General features: G+C 31.3%; 2 protein-coding genes, 1 long non-coding RNA gene and 1 pseudogene across 5 annotated transcripts in view; 2 read left to right on the forward strand and 2 right to left on the reverse strand.

The window, feature by feature from the left end:
* The window catches only part of Ph4alphaefb (prolyl 4-hydroxylase subunit alpha-1), a 167,675-nt gene extending 167,339 nt beyond the window's left edge, over positions 1–336 (reverse strand). Inside the window, exon 1 of the mRNA XM_072899158.1 lies at positions 74–336. The gene's annotated coding sequence lies outside the window, so the exon portion shown is untranslated. The remainder of the gene's footprint in view (positions 1–73) is intronic.
* A 7,808-nt stretch (positions 337–8,144) lies between these two features.
* Positions 8,145–9,146, forward strand: LOC140669399 (uncharacterized). The gene is made up of 3 exons (XR_012047334.1): positions 8,145–8,316; positions 8,605–8,845; positions 9,006–9,146. It is a non-coding gene; the product is annotated as an uncharacterized lncRNA (long non-coding RNA).
* Positions 9,147–9,322: 176 nt separating this feature from the next.
* Positions 9,323–11,438, forward strand: LOC140669398 (uncharacterized; annotated as a pseudogene).
* Positions 11,439–11,476: 38 nt separating this feature from the next.
* LOC140669397 (pyrroline-5-carboxylate reductase 2) lies at positions 11,477–16,971 on the reverse strand. Of its 3 annotated transcripts, none has more exons than XM_072899197.1 (7): positions 15,095–15,179; positions 14,657–14,794; positions 13,754–13,824; positions 12,724–12,900; positions 12,234–12,446; positions 11,780–11,945; positions 11,477–11,684 (listed from the first exon to the last, which is right to left on the reverse strand). In XM_072899197.1, the coding sequence occupies exons 2-7, from the start codon at positions 14,724–14,726 to the stop codon at positions 11,563–11,565; spliced, it is 819 nt and encodes a 272-aa protein (XP_072755298.1). In that variant the 5' UTR covers positions 14,727–14,794; positions 15,095–15,179; the 3' UTR covers positions 11,477–11,562. The 3 variants fall into 3 exon arrangements, with proteins under 3 accessions (XP_072755298.1, XP_072755297.1, XP_072755296.1); XM_072899196.1 differs by lacking the exon at positions 15,095–15,179 and adding an exon at positions 16,838–16,971 and having other exon boundaries at positions 11,478–11,684; XM_072899195.1 differs by lacking the exon at positions 15,095–15,179 and adding an exon at positions 14,910–15,088 and having other exon boundaries at positions 11,478–11,684.
* Between the last annotated feature and the right edge of the window lie 297 nt (positions 16,972–17,268).

Raw genomic sequence — 17,268 nt, forward strand, 5'->3', positions numbered from 1 at the left:
TGAAGAATAATGACGCTCCGCGAGAAAAATCATACGATAATTTAATTCTAACCTAATCTGAAAAGCGACTCACCAAAGACATTCTGTCCAGTGTAAATCTTACGTTATCTTCATACCGCACGTTACCAAAGACGAAGAAATCTTTCGAAGCTAAGTTGTTGTCCCGTTACAGGTTGTCACTTTCACCGAACACCCGCGAAAAAGTCGTTGTACTCTCGCATTTATATTCACATCGACGCGTCACACATCAAAACTCTCGGCTGCATCGCATGCAACAAACTTGAGATATACGCGTAAAATGGCGGACTACCTGGTGGGTGGTGGGTGGTGGGTCATGTATTATTGTTAGTTCCGCAATCCCCCATCTCTGTGGATAGCGGTAGGCGGTAGGTAGATTTGACGAACTCGTGGCGACATCTATTAAACATCATCGAAGAATACAATCAAAAGTCTCTCCATTCTCCATTCTCCATTCTCCATTCTCCGTCCTCCGTCTTCCTTGAATCTTTTATACTCTTCGTCAAAATGCTAAAGAATTTGCATTCATGAATAAAGTTTCCACCATCAAATGAACCTGTATTTTTTTTGCAGAAAAAAATAATAACGTACAACGTACAATATACATATTCGAAGAGAATTTCCGAAATCGAGTCGCGAGTCGCAGAACCAGAGAGAAACCTGAGAGACGCCACGAGCCCGTTTTCCTTGAGAAAACGCTTTTTCTCCCGGGACAGTGGCGCAACTGGATTCATTTTATAGCCGAAGGAACTACATGGCTGGATCTACTTTTTGATGCAATCGGTAAAACGACCGATTGGTTCGCGTCCGTGCTAGATTTATAATTGTAGATAGGAAAGATACACGGAAATCTTATAATATTATTAATAAATCTATATTTATTAATATATATATTTCATTATATGCTATTTTATCTCACATCTTTTTTCATTTTAATACATATCATAGATAACAATATAGCTATATATACTGGTAGAGAAATTATTAAAATTATTTTAAATATATATATATATATATATATATATATATATATATATATATGTAATATATAAATTTACATATTTATTATATATATAAAATAGAAATCTTCTAAGATACAACTAATTGTACATATACACATATATATTTTGTATTAAAAAATATTTTAATAATAATTTTAAACGTATATATAATGCGTGTAGATGTGTGTGTATATGTTATTGTTGAAATACTTTTTACAAAATTATTGAACTTAATATGTATATACGCGTACATAAAGAATATTATTTGTTACAATAAATCTCTGAGATACAAGATAAATTAATTTTATTATAAATTAATTGTACCTCATTGTTAGAAAACTTCTATTTTTTCAGAAATAATTGTTAACACCATTGACATAATTTTTATTACATGTTTGTTCATTATAAAATGAACAAACATGTTCGTTCATTAATAAATGTAACAAGAAAACAGAATCGTTTGTACACTACATAAAATTATTTTACAATTAGTTAAAATACATTTTACGAATTATTTTGTAATCGCGTTACACGCTTTAAAATGCGTTAAATGTATGAAATAATAATATCATTTTAGTTAGAGAATTTTATATGCATTTTAGAATTACTTGATATATATATTTCAACGCGTCACACAGTATGGCAGAGAGAGAGAGAGAGAGGGGGGGGAGAGGGGGGAGGGGGAGGGGAGGGAGGGAAGAGAGGGGGAGGGAGGGAGAGAGAGAGGGAGGGAAAGAGAGAGAGAGGGAGAGAGAGGGGGGGGGAGAGAGAGAGAGAGCAAAAGCACATTGTCCTTGACGTCACACATTGAGTAGTAAAAGAGGGGAGAGCCTGGCATATGTGACCCGTGACAACCGTGAGTCATTCATTCCGAGTCGGATGGGCGTAGTGACAGTTCGCGCACGTGTTTTTATTCCGGCGCCGGCGCCGGAACGTGCGCCTGACGTTCACCTCGAGGTTGAGCGCGCCGTAAACGTTTCACGCAACTATAATACATATAATAATACTATTCGATAAATCTTAACGTGTTAAAATACGTCTAAAAAGATTGTAAATTATAATGAAATAATAACATTTGATCTCGGTGACATAAGGCGTTATTGTTTCCATTTGTCTCGGCTTTATATATCGTAATCGCGATCGCGGTCGTATTTTCACTCATGTAATTCTGATTTCGATCACGAAACTGTTATCGGAGTTCGTATTTGACACCGACTAAATGGAATCTTCTCAACGTTCTCTTGCTTTTCAGTAAAAAATAATTGATTGAAGAAGATGTCGAACAATGTCACTTATCGGTGTTTATTTAGTGTTTTTTCAATCATTATTTCTCTGGGCAACAACGTTTACACGTCTCAGTATCGCGGCTCGCGAGGTGAATACCGGCCGCGTAGGTAGACGCAGGTTCGTATATAAAGAGATACATGAACGCGCGGTTAATATTGAGCTAACGCTCGAAAATTCGCTTCTGAATAATTAGGAAAACATATTTCGCAATAAGCTATTGCCACAATCCGTAGGAAGAGCGATACCTTCTTTGCGAAATATGTTCTAATCATTCAGAAGTGAATTTTCGAGCGTTTTAAGATACATTACTGCTCGTGAAGTACATTGCCCATATTTATGCAAAATATTTTATTAATAAAAATTCATATTTTAATCGAATAAATTAAATAGAATAAGATATAATAAAAACAGGCACATGTAATAAAAAACTTTTTTATAATAAACAAATATTAAAATATTAATAAATTGTATTTAATAAATTAACTTTTAGTGATAGAATAAAGTGATAGAATATCTGGTCTTTTTTCTTGTTCTCTCTTTTACTTTCTCTGATAGATAAAAAACAAACATACGTAATATATATGAATAATTAAATAGTTACGACGAAAGAGAGAATATGTATTAAATATATTATGACAAATTTCTATAATAGCATAATGTTATAAATATTTAATAAATGTATTTATACGCAGTAAATTTCTATTTTAATATTTTTCGATTTACGTTCGAGTTAAGTTATGACTAATAAATAAACTTATGCATGTGTCCGTAACTCCGCCAGTGGGAATAGTTTATCTAGGACCACTGCCAGTCCCAAGCCTGGATAAAGGAGGAGGGTTTGTGCGATGGGCTGATTCCTCATCCACAGTAAAAAAAACTCTTGTCGCGAATAAGTAATAGAATATCTGTTCTTTTCTTTCTTTCTTCTTCTTTTTCTGATAGAATAAAACAAACATACGTAATATATATAAATGAATAATTAAATAGTTACGATGAAAGAGAAAATATTTATTTAATATAATATGACAAATTTCTATAATTACATAGAGTTATACATATTTAGTAAATGTAATAAGTATAGGCAGTAAAAAAAAATTTGTACATTTGTATATTTTTCATTATTAATTAATATTTAATTATTATATGTCTATAAATATATGCGGGTATTTATAATATAAATTTCTATCATTTTTACAAATAATTGTTCACATCATTGATATAATTTTCAACAAATATAATAAAGAAATCGTTATACAGTTATACAGTAAGTCATAAGTTTGGTTTCATTAAAGTATTCTACATATTTCGTAATCGCATTTCATGTATTTTAAATGTATCGAATTATAATAGCATTAAATCGAATAATAATATCATTTTAGTTAAGAAATTTTACATGTATTTTAGAATCATTGGATTGTACATATTTTAACGCGTTAAATTGTGTCACATAGTACAGTGCGTATTTGTTATTGTCTGGCGCGAGGAGAAAGAGAGAGAGAGAGAATGAGCATACTCGACCTTGTCTTTGACGTCACGCATTCCATAGTAAGAGAGGGGAGCCCAGCGCGTACGGCGTACGTGTCTAGTGACAGCCATGAGTCATTCATTCTTACTCCGGCGGGCGTAGTGTGCGCACGTGTTCTTACTCCGATGTTGGCGCCGGCGCCGGCACGTGCGCCTCGCGTTCGGTCACCTCGAGGTCGAGCGCGCCGTACACGTTTCTCGCGACGATAATATACGTAATAATATTACGATAAATCTTAACGTGTTAAAGTACGTCTAAAATGACTCCGAAATAAAATAATAACATTCGACCTTGGTGACATATAGAGCGCTATTGTTTTTGACATTCATCTTGGCTCTCGGTTCTCGGTTCTCGGTTCTCGGCTTCATCGCGATCGCGGTCGTGTTTTTCTTCATATTTCCTGATTTCGATCACGAAATTATGTTGTCGGGGATCGTATGTGATGCCGACTAACTGGGATTCTCTCAGCGTTGCTTTCCAGTGAAAAATGATGGATTGAGGAAGATGTTGCCAAATGGATGTCGATTATCGGCGTTTAATTTGCATTTTTTCAATCGTCATTTCTTACCGGGCAACAACGTTCACACGCCTCAGTATCGCGGCTGAGGCAAATGCCGGCCGCGTAGAACCTATGTTCAGTATAGAGAGATACATGAACGCGCGGTTAATATTGAGCTAACGCTCGATAATCGGTTGTTGAGAGCACGGTCTGTGCTTCGGCAACGGGTTTCGGTCCTAGTCGATTAGAGGTCGGTCGATTGTTGGAATAAATCGTTGATGGGCCCCTTTTCTTGTACCGGCAATACGACGTATCGCATTGAGGACGTCGACTGGAGGATTTAGGTCATGATTTACGCTCAGTAAAGAGGTCCGATCCAGTTGATAAATGTTCAGATTGTTGAACATTCATGAAATGGGTGTTCCTCTTGATCCGTCTACCAGCCCTATGACGTATCATGTGGACTGTCTGTATGATAGACACATATGCTCATCCGAAATCGTGCCTAATGAGTTTGAGTCGGTCTGAGATGCGGAACTGCACGAACGAAAATCAAGCGTACCCCATTCGCGATCGATTCCCTCGATCTTCCGTCCTCTTCCGATTCGGACTTAAACTCTTGCTCGGAGTTTGATCGCGCCCGACTTGTCGACTTCAAGTATGATCCTCGTGCGTGATGAAATGGGATTTTCGATCGTTTCGAAATTCGGGAGTGCCGTCAAAGTATCGCGCGTAAAAGTGCGGAAGTGCCGTCCAAACTATCGCGCGATTTTACTTTCGTACGGTTTAAAATATTGCGCGATTTTATTTTTGTGCCGTTTCAGCAAATTAAAAAAAGTATATCGCGCGTATAAAACAATAGATCCTGGCTTCCCTGACATCTGAGAGAAGGAGGAGGCCTAGGAGAGGCATCCTGCATCGGCGGAACAACCCCAGGGTAAATATTATTTGTATATTAATTAATAAATGCCTTATACGAAATAATTCGATTCTTTTAGTTGAATGATTTAATTAAAAGAAATTTAGAGATAAAGATTTTTATATAAATCTTATAAAAGTTTTCATTTAAAAAGAAAAGTTTTTTTAATTTACAAAGTTATTCCATATTTATATATATCTGCTTATTATTGTACGTGTCGAATATAAATTTATTAAGTATAATAATAAATTCTTTAATATTAATTATTTAAAATCGCTGCTATAATTTGGATTTTATTTTGTATGTTACAGATAACATAGCTTCAATATCGACAACTCCGTTGTTGCGCATCAGTGATTGATCAGTCGGTGAGTGACAAAAAGCTTTTATTATATTTTAAAGCAACGGATTTGTATAGAGATTTGTAGATGTAGATTAATAGACTTGTAGATAAAGATGTAGATTGTAGATAAATTCGTTGCTTTAACCCTCGGACGGCGGAATGCATGCATGCCGTACTCTGAGTCAATTTTAAATTATAAAAAAATTTCTCTTTGTACGTATTCCAAGAGAAAATTTTATATTACATTTTTCATTTACTTTTTTTTAACTTTTGTTTAAAAAATAGATATACCATTTGTATATTAAAATTGAAAGAAAAAGAAAAATATTAAAAAAAATAAAAATATATGATTTATTCCAGTTTTATGCAAGACATACATATTTATTTTAATTATATATATTAGATTTTTTATAAAACAATTTTAAAGATACAAATGTTTAATGACCCGCCGATAGAGGGATTGATATGCATGCTAATATATTTTACATACACCGAAAAAATTATATTCTCAGCTTAAGAATATTTCATTTAACTTTATAATATTTTTTTCTTTAAAATAAACATTAAGAAGATCTTCTTACAATTAGTTTAAGAGAGAAATCTTCTAAAGAGTACTTTCAGATATTCTTAGCAAGTAAGAATATATATACTGAATAGAATATTTTCTTATCATTATATTATTTAATATTTAAGATTATGAATCCCAATAACAAAAAAAAGCAATTTTACAAATGGACATTTGCTATTTATTAAAATTTTGACAAGTTAAATATATATACATACATACATAGTTTTACTTAATTTATATATATAAGATATGTCAAAAAAGTATTAATATGTAAAGAAGAAAATATTTTCGTTTATTAAGAATATATCTATAAGGAGAGTTAAAAGTATATATTTCGAGAATATAATTTTTTCGGTACATACATGATTATATTATCTTTTGCGACTTTAAACGACTGAATGACGTACAACGCGTCTAGAAAACGATTATAATATCGTACGATCGTAAACAAATATAGGTCGTTTTATTTGCCGACGATAATAATTAACCGGCAGTAGGAAGGAATTATTTTTCTTCTTTGATCTCTGGCTAAAAATCGAGTCAGGAATGAATATGGCCAGGAGCAACAAAGGTAGGTCCAACTGGCTAGAAAAGTACATGGTCAAATACTGGCCTCGTTTTACCCAGCCAACACCCGCCGAACAATGGACAGAGGCGCAGAGCGCCCATTTTTTAATCATATCCAAGCGCTCTACGAGCCTCGAGCAAAGCGGTCCTTTCCGTTGCCGGCCATCTTGTCGGCCACCCGAACGAGCCGACGAAACCGCGCCCCGCGAGAAGCCGCCAATCACGATCCAACCGCGGATCCATACCCGAATCGATACGCGCCGGCATAGATCGATCGGTCGGGGCCTTCCGCCCACCGAAGCGCGCACAACCCCGCGACATTCGCCGATTGATATTGATATCGATCGCACAAAAATATGAGTATATTCTAAAGTAAAATATTACAAAGTTTGGAATTAAATATTACTAATCGCGTACAAGTATGCCAATTGGATAATCGGCATTAATTAACAGTAATTAATAAAGTTTCTTTTCCCGAAATTAATATATTAAACGTCCTGCTCTTAAAATTGTAAATTCAAAGCGACAAGTAATTAAATGAATTAAATGAGTCAACTGATAAATAGAATTACAGTAATAAAATAAAATAAAATTATATTATAAATATGTATTTATATATCATAGTTACATAAGAGTCTCTTGCAACAATGATCTAGGTTAATTAATTTTAATAGGTAAGTAATTTTTCTTTTTTTTCAAATCATGATTAGTTGTTACAGAAAGTGTTTAGCATCAACTTTTTTATTAGTAATACAAGAATTTGTACGATTAAATATTTAGCGGGGACCTTCTTTTAGCTCTAATGCTTCAGTTAATAAATTAAAATGCTTGTCAAGTAAAAATTAAAACTTTTATTTTTTATTTTATCTTTTTTAAAATAATATGTAATGAAAATTAATAAAATTTTTACGATTATGACAGCGAACACGATATAACTCGGACTATTTTTACTTAAATAAGTAAAAAATTAACATTTTTCTCTAATTAAAATAATTTTGTATATATACATATACATATATTATATATTTACACATAATATTATTATATATTTGTAGAACAATATAATATTCTAAATTATTAAATTGTTGAAAGAAAATTTTTTTTTCATATAAAATAAGTTTTAATTTGTAAAATGTAAAATGTAAAAATAGCGTTTAATAAAAGAAAAAGAATTACCAAATAAAATCAAGATATTATTGGCAAAATTAGATTATTGACAATATTTACATGGTTATTTGATATTAAAAGTAAATTATTGCCAGTGTGGAGAAATAACAAATTATTTTTAGGTGAAAGTGAATAAGCAAAATGTGTTAATAAATTTTGTGGACATAGCACGGATCGCAACCAAAACTGTGCACATTATGTGTTATCCATTGAGAACATTGGTGGACATTGGCTATGTAGTTCAATGTCCACGTTTCAGGCTTCTCTCTGGTAAAGCGTAAGTGGTAACGGTGGTAACGTAGCTCTTTTGTGTTTCGTGTTTCTGCCTCGAGAAAAAGCTTATTTCATAATTTTGTACTGATTTATTGAGTTGTGAGAGGGCATTAATGCGACTAGCGTGACACTACATATCCTGTTGCCCTGTATGTATACTTACGCTTTATCAGAAATGCAGTCTACATTTATGTCAAATTAAATGATTTATCATTTTATGCATACATTTATACATTTATACATTTATACATTTATCAATTTATACATATATGAAATATCGATTTCTCTCATTTCTACAACATTTAAATTTTTCATCATTAGTGTACCGTCAGCACTACGTAGTACCAAATAAATCTTTCCAAATTTTAACCTTTATATGATAATTAGATGTAATTCTAATTGTTTATTTTATTATTCCCAATAACACTGGATGACAGGATGACACATCGATGACTGCTCCAACTGTTTAATCCCGTGAGTAAGATAAACGAAGTCAAGTCCCCAATGTATAAAGCTAAATACATGTCGAGAAATTCTACAGCATAATTTCTAAACTCTGGAAAATGCAAACTACGCAAAGTGAAGCAAAATGTATGCAGAAACATATCTATTACATATCATGGAGGAGCAGAATACATGAAGAAGAAGAAGAAAAAATCATGGATAATGGCTAAGAATGTAGGTGCAAATCAACAGCGGCAAATGCAAAATCCAACCTTAATCTATAAATATGATAATAACGCTCAGAGTGAATTTAAATTTATCCTGATTGTTTCGCAGTCACATTTGTAGTTGTTGTTGTAGTCATCTCTTTATTATATTTTTTATATCTCAACAGGTGATTTAATCGCATTATCGATGTATATACAGAATAGTGAAAGTAAAGAGGCAAGTCTTCTGGAAAGTTAATATCGGAGCTTGAAATGATATTTGTAAAAAGATCCACGAATAATAATTCATTCTTTGATATTTTGAAAAATATAAGGTAAGGTAAAAATTGCATAGAACATCTTATTATTAGATATTAGATATAATATGCTCCACTGTAATATTTATTATAGAACGTCGCCTACTTTTATATAAATTTATAATTTTTGTTACATTAAATTTGTGCATATGTATGTATTTGTAATTGTACTGTCGTATTATAGAACATGATACGGTGAATTTGCAATCATTGAATATATTACATTATATTACAAAAGCTATTGTCGATAAGTTTTGAAGACTTTACAAAAGATGTATGAGCAGAGAAAGAATAATAAAATTATTAAAGAAATGTAAAGAAATCTGTAAAATGTACGTGAATGAAACATCCTGAAAACTGGGAAGTAAATGTAAAGAAAGTTTGCTAGAGTAAGATGAGAGGAAAATATTGGAGTTAAGTAAAGGTAATTGTAGGAATAGATGGTAAACGAGAATAAAGTAGTACAAGCAAGAAATTAAAACGAATATATTTTATATTACAGGAAAAATAATGTCAGTTAAGAAAATGGGATGCTGCTGTATCTGTCGCATACATTACGCAGATAAGATAGATGAAAAAGAACATGAGAAGTTGCACAAGATTTTTTCCAAGATATGTACGTGGCAACAATCAAAGCAATATATTGCATTCGAAGAATCAAAAAGTTTCCGAACGCACCAGTTTGCGTAACAACATTCAGTCTCGGTATTCTTCACGATATCGACAAATCATTTTTATTTATTCTCTTTTGTCAAAAAACGGATTCTTTACTGTGTGCAAGTGTATGTTTCCCATTGTCAGTACTTTTGCAATAGCAGAAAAATTTGTGCGACATATAATAGAGATAAATCACCAGATGATATTATTGGATCGGATTAAAGAGGCCAGGCATACGCCGAAAATTAAAAGAAAGCAAACATGTGAAAAATCGAGTGCATAAACACATTATACCTTTCTAAGCGAGAGAACGACGGATTCTAAAGATTTATAGCGATAAACGATGTCTGGACTCGAATTTAAACATAGCGATGCATAAATATTATGTATTAAAATACAAGCAGGCAGGCATATCTGAAAGTGATATAGTGAAGGAGAGTTATTATAGAGAATTGTTTAAGACGGAATTCACAATTTCGGATTTAAATGTGTGCAATTTAAGAAAAAGAACTTGCTGCGAAAACGTTAGCTGAAATGGAATTACCTCTTCTTATCTCCAGACATATTAAATCAAGAGATTCACAGATTTATTGATACTATATTTCTGAATTTGTTTATACAATACTTTGCATTCTTTTAAATTAAAATAATTGACAATTAAATTATATATAATGAGATTATATTCACATGCGCATGCGCACACACACACACGCACACGCACACGCATACACACCACACATACACAGATGTTATTTATATATACAATGTGTAAAATATATATATATATATATATAAACACACATAGTTAGAAATTATTTTTATTAAATTAACAGTATACATAAATTTTTTTTAAGTATACACACACACACACACACACACACACACACACACACACATACACGCACATAAATCCTTTTTTTATTTCTACACATCTAAACATCAATTTTGTTTAGATGTGTAATTAGCTAAAAAATGAGTTAATGAATCAGTTATTAAAAATGAGCGATAAAAATTAATTTAATCTGAAAAGCTATTAAAAATAGTCAATAAGAATTAATTAATAAATTCCAACATTGTTAAATTTATAAAAATTAATACACTTTATTTTTTATTTTGTAGATATAGCGTGAGTATAGAACGTAATATAAATATATATTATAACGTCATATAAATATAAATGTGCAATTGTATCACCTAAAAATGTAAACAGTCGAGTTCAAGTTTATACAAAACCGCTGTCATTATATTTAATATCAGATCTATGTATTTTATATCTCTACATATTTTGTGAAATATAAAGATCGAAATTATGTTCAACCGATTAAAAAATTATCTATTAGCATTTGAAATAATTATACAACTGTTTCTTCTATCTATAAGTAAGAGAAGAAAAAATTTGTAGAGAAGCTAAGTGCTTTCTTATTATTATGAATAGAAAAATAGTAGTATTTTATATTGCTGTTATTACAAATAATTTTGACACACGTATGCGTGGACGAATGTGTGTAACAATATTTATTCAAAATACCGCTGTGTAATAATTACAATACCTAAAATTAATTATTATACGATTACTTAACAGATTAGATATTATTATCCTGTTATATTTCATTCTTTCAATATATATATATATATATATATATATATATATATATATATATATATATATATACATATATATATATATATATATATATATTTGCTTTGAAATGCACTTGAAATAGTTATTGATATAACTATTGTTATTTAGTAATAATAATTATTGTTATTATTAATCTTTTTCTGTCTGTAAACTAACTTCTCTACATCGAAGCGTTGCCGCCTCTATGGCATCGATTAGTGCTGATCTTAAACCGTGCTTTTCTAATTGATGAACACCAGTTATAGTGGAGCCTGTAAGATAATTGAAAAAAAGTAAATATTAATTAAGAAAGTAAATATTAATTAAGAAGGTACATTGAAGATTATACATATTTACAAATTCTGACCTGCTGGTGAAGTTACATCGTCCTTAAGCTGTCCGGGATGAATATTTGTCTCACGGACCATAGTACCGGCGCCTAAAACAGTTTGCGCGGCGAGTTTATACGCGATAGGCCTAGTAAGACCCATTTTGACTGCACCATCAGCCATAGCTTCGATCATCATGTATACCTGAAAGAAATTTTCTTTCCACATTAATTATCTTAATAATTTTGTAAGAAAGATACTTGGAAAAAATCCAGAGAGATGCGAGGCCAATAACTAATCGTAGAAGTAGCGATGAGAAACAAAAATATTAAAAAAATATTGTGTATTGGTGATAATCCTTTTATTTATTTTCTAAATTTTAACACAATTACCTCTATCAATTTATATTAATAATAAATTATATTTTCTTACATATACGCTTAAAAATTATTCATGGCACAAATTAACAAGTAGGAATAAGTTTTTACTAACATAAGCAGGACCAGAAGCAGCCAAAGCAGTGACAGGATCGATAAGATTTTCCGGGACTTCTTCGCAAATGCCTACGGAGGAAAATAATTTGTCCGTGACTTCGGCATCTTTATCACTCGCGTGCTTGCCACGTGCGAACACTGTGGCTCCGCAACCCACTAATGCCGGTGTATTCGGCATTACTCTTATCACGGATGTTCCTTTTGGCAGCGCCTGAAAATATTTTTCTTCAAGCATGTCGTTATGTTTTTTTTTTTTTTTTTTTTTCTTTTTTTATGTCTAATTTTCAAAAAATCATCATAAGACGTCAATAAATTCTCATTTAAAAAAATGTTTTAAAAACTCCAGAGAGAAAGGAGCCAAATGAAACGATCTAATCGCAAGAGTAGCGATAAGAAACAAAAATTGAAAAATAGACTTTTTTCTAAATTTAGCCTAATTTTTGCTAACTATTATGATAATCAATGATTACAATACAAAAATGTTTTACCCTTTCTAATGATGTTAAAGAAATACCCATTGCGATGGAGATGAGTAATTTCTTATTGTCGTGTACCTTCAATTCTGGTAGAATTTTCGGTACAATTTGCGGCTTCACTGATAAAATCAGCACGTCACCGTAGTCTACGACTGGAGCATTAGCGAAAACAGTATTTGATCCCATTTCCTAAAAATGTTAATTAATTAGATGCAGATTTGATACATTTAATGTGTATAACGTATGTGCGCATGACATGTATGTACCTATATGTATGTACATGTGCAAAATTTCATTATTTATTTATACACACTTTCTCGCACGAGATAAGACTTCAAATTTCACATAAATGAAATATATTAGAATCATCTAATATCAGGCGTGGATATTATTCTAAAATTCATCACACATGTTACGACAATACAAATATCAAATTATTGTGTAACTTATTGTATAAAATTTTGCACGGTCGATAAATGATCACCGATAAATACTCGATAACTGACAAATTGTCAACTAGGTATATCCGTTTTCTCGCGATGAGGTTTATATAATAAATACATATATAAATATGTAAGTATATATTTATTTGTATATATATAGATAATAAATTAACCATTTTTATTCTTTAATATTTAGCAACTTATTCTGCAATAGATATTTTAATTGCATATTGTACTGATTAAAATGTGCGCGCGTGTGTGTGTGTATTAATTACATATTTTTCGTTATTACATTTATTACCAAGTTTATCTATCAAATCTTGAAGATTTCAAAAATTACATTTAATAATATAAAGAGCAAATATTTCTTTTCTTTGTTAAATATTTTTGATGTCTCACGAGGAACTTATTGTTAAATATGCCGTCGATTCATCACAACGAGTAATTTTAAATCTTATCATCTGCGACACTTTCTTATCGAACATTGTATTTTATAAAAGAACAAAAGAAATGTTTTTATTGTTAGATTTATGTCTTATTATTATGTCGATTTTCACACATAATTATACATATAAAGATAGAATAAATTATAATCTCACTTTAAATGTCTCAATGCTTCCAATATCATTTGGAAGGCAACTGGCTAGCATCATCTCGCCTTTGCTTAAACCTGTAAAATAAAAACAAAAAAAAAAAAAAAAAAAATCTCGTAAAAATATGCGAAAAACATGTTCGAGATAATTTCAATGAATTTTTCTCGACTGAATTTTATATATATATATATATATATATAAAATTTAGTCGTATAAAAAAATTCATTGAAATTGTTTATATACCTATACATATATAAGCCAAACAACTTTTGTTTGAAATTTTTTTCTTTTCTTCCATATTTTTCGAGTTATTTGTCTAAAGAGCATCTAAAATCAGACATCCTATATATATTCAAAGTGTAGCACGTGGGGATTACACGATCAAATTTACATTTGTATTGTATTTGTGTACACATACACATACACATACACGAAACACAACAGAAATGTAAAACTAAAATATGTAAATTCAATCGTGTAACCTTCATATGACACGCTTTGGATAATGCTAACGTTAGCAGTAGTGTAATTTTCACACTTATAACTCGAAAAGTACTCAACGAAAAAATACTTTACTATTAGTATAGCATTTTGAAAAGAGTTTACATTTACAAAATTGAAAATGACCATTATGTTATCTTATGTTCACCTTTGAGCCAAACTTTTATCTAAAAACGTATTTCTGTACTTTTCATATTTTTCGAGATATTTGTCTGGAAGATTTAAAATGGGACTTTCTCTCTCTGTCTCTCTCTCTCTCTCTCTCTCTCTCTCTCTCTCTCTCTCTCTCTCTATCTCTCTCATTTAAGAAATCAATGTTACTATTATTTAAAATTATTAAAAAAAGCTGTCGCGTATATCGCAAAAATATACTATGTAGCTATATTTTTATAGAGAAAAATTATTTACCCGCTCGTATGAAACCTTTGGCGAGGGCCTGAGCCATTTTTCCTCCACCGAGAAATCCGATTTTCAGCATGTTGATGTTGATATTTAAAGGTATTCTCTGTTTCTTCACTTCGCCATCTGCGAGAAGTTGATCGCTCACTGCGAAAACATACAGATAAAAAAAATATTATCACGTTCCGCATATATACACTAGAGAGTTGAGCAAAACAACAACAATAAAAGAGAGTAGAGGTATTTGGATGTAATTAATTACGTGGATTATTCTTATAACTATAAATAAATAATGAACAAAATAAGTTTCACGTCTTTTGCTCCGTTATACAAACGATTAAACGATTAAACGATCTTTGCTTTTATTCGTTTCCATACAACGAGTTAATAGCAACGTTCGTATTTGTAGATTTAGTATTTTATGCTGATACGAACGCGCGCGCGTACCCACGATAAGACGACTGAAGTTTATAGGTTTTCATGCTGCAAAGATCGGTCTCTTATTCGAAAAGGCGATATTAATATCGCGCATCTATTTCTACATCTTTCGCGCATCATCATCTCTCCTGTTGTTTTCTACAGCGAAGATACTTTTTACTTTTATGTAATCTCATGCGAGAGATAACAACAACCTCGTGTACGTCTGTGATACGTCATTCGACTGGAAAATGCGCAACGGACCGCCGACCGCGCGGTTGACCTCTCTTTCAACCGCCAAACTCATTTGGTTGCGCATTTAGATTGATTTGTGGTACAGTTTCCTGGAATATGTAATTTCTGTCCGCTTCATCATAATATATAATACTATTAAACCAAATTGTCTCTCCACGGCTGTACTATTCATAAGTTCCTAGTCATTATTTTAACAGATATATTCATTTTTAACTAACATTTTTAAATAAGCAGACATCATTATGATAACATTAACGGAATAATTGATATACAAACAGTATATCAATTATTCCGTTAATGTTACCATAATGATGTCTGCTTATTTAATATTACATTTACATATTTTTATTTTCACATTTTCTTTTGTTGTAGAAGCAATAGCCATCTTAATTATGTCCAAAACAATATTCTTAAACGCATTAATACACGTATTTAGTAGTTTGTGAACAGCAGTTTAAACATTTAATAAAATGATTTTGTAATACTGTCAATCCATCTATTTTTCCAGTTACTCTAATCAAGTGTTTGTCGATATCTTTGGAAGAAATTACCTTCTTAATGTCGAATATAATAATGTAGTAAACAAGATTGAAAAAAACTTGGAATACGTCTCTACGATTTCTAAATAATGTATATCCAGTAAATCAAATTAAATTTTTCCATAATTCTTTACCAGTGCAGAATAAAAAAATATGTTTCAAGTGAATGTTATTTATTTTGATGAGAGCTATACATATGTATACAAAAATATTGGGCCTCGTTTTATTAAAAAAAATAAGTTGTCTCTTTTTGTCCTAAAGGCCCTCTATAAAAATTCTTTTACCTGTATGCCATTTAATTAAAAAAAATATTCAAGTCCATATCTCCAGTAGTTTCGAAAAAAACAGCTTGTAATAGTTTATTTAAGCCCACCCTGTACCCAGAAACACAAAGACACACACACGCACGCGCGCACGCACGCACGCACACACACACACACACACACACACACACACACACACACACACACACACACGCACACACACACGCACACACGCACGCACGCACGCACGCACGCACGCACGCACGCACGCACGCACGCACGCACACACACACACCACACACACACACACACACACACACACACACACACACACACACACGTAAAATAATAATATTAAATAATAGTAACATTGATTTCTTAAATTTCTTTTTATAATTAGTAAGATCATTATATTGTAGTTAATATATCTTTCTAATGTTATTTTTTATATGTTCCTTAACATTTTTAATTTATATTTTTAAAGTTATTAGATTAAAATCGCTAGTACTTGATTAAAAGCCAACAGTATAATTAAAACGACCAAACTAGCTAAAAATTCTTTATTTAATCACACGACGTTTCGACCATCTGATTGTGGTTCTTTTCAAGTGTCACTAAAAAGACAATAGGTACAAATGAATACAAATTAATAATAAATTAAGTGCAGACAATAAATGTAATAAAATCGATTAAAGACAAAATTAATTAGTACGTACATTCAAATAAACCAAAAGATGTAAAATAACGCGTTGTAAACGTGAAAAACAATTAAACGTTTCGCTGATGTGAGATATTAATAAGATAAAACTAACACAGTAAAGAAACACGTCTTGTCAGAACGAATCTTAAAACTAAACTGTCAATTTTTAAAAAACATTTTAAACGACCTTTTTTATCTTGTCGTAAATATTATTTAGATTTTCAGAGTGTCTTTTTGCAGGTTAATTGTGTTGTTAAATTTCTTGATAAAAAACATTTCCGCTATTTCTCTCTTTTTGACAAAACGTTGCGTAATAATTGTTTCCCCGAGCAATTAGTTGAGCGACGCATTCAAAAAAGTATTAATATTCTAAAAAACCGTAAAAGTTTTTCGGATGCAATTTTTTCGTGGATTCATGATCAATGGTGGTTTTACGGTTTTTTTAGA

Source organism: Anoplolepis gracilipes, chromosome 9 (assembly GCF_047496725.1).
Source record: "Anoplolepis gracilipes chromosome 9, ASM4749672v1, whole genome shotgun sequence".
Lineage (NCBI taxonomy): Eukaryota > Metazoa > Arthropoda > Insecta > Hymenoptera > Formicidae > Anoplolepis > Anoplolepis gracilipes.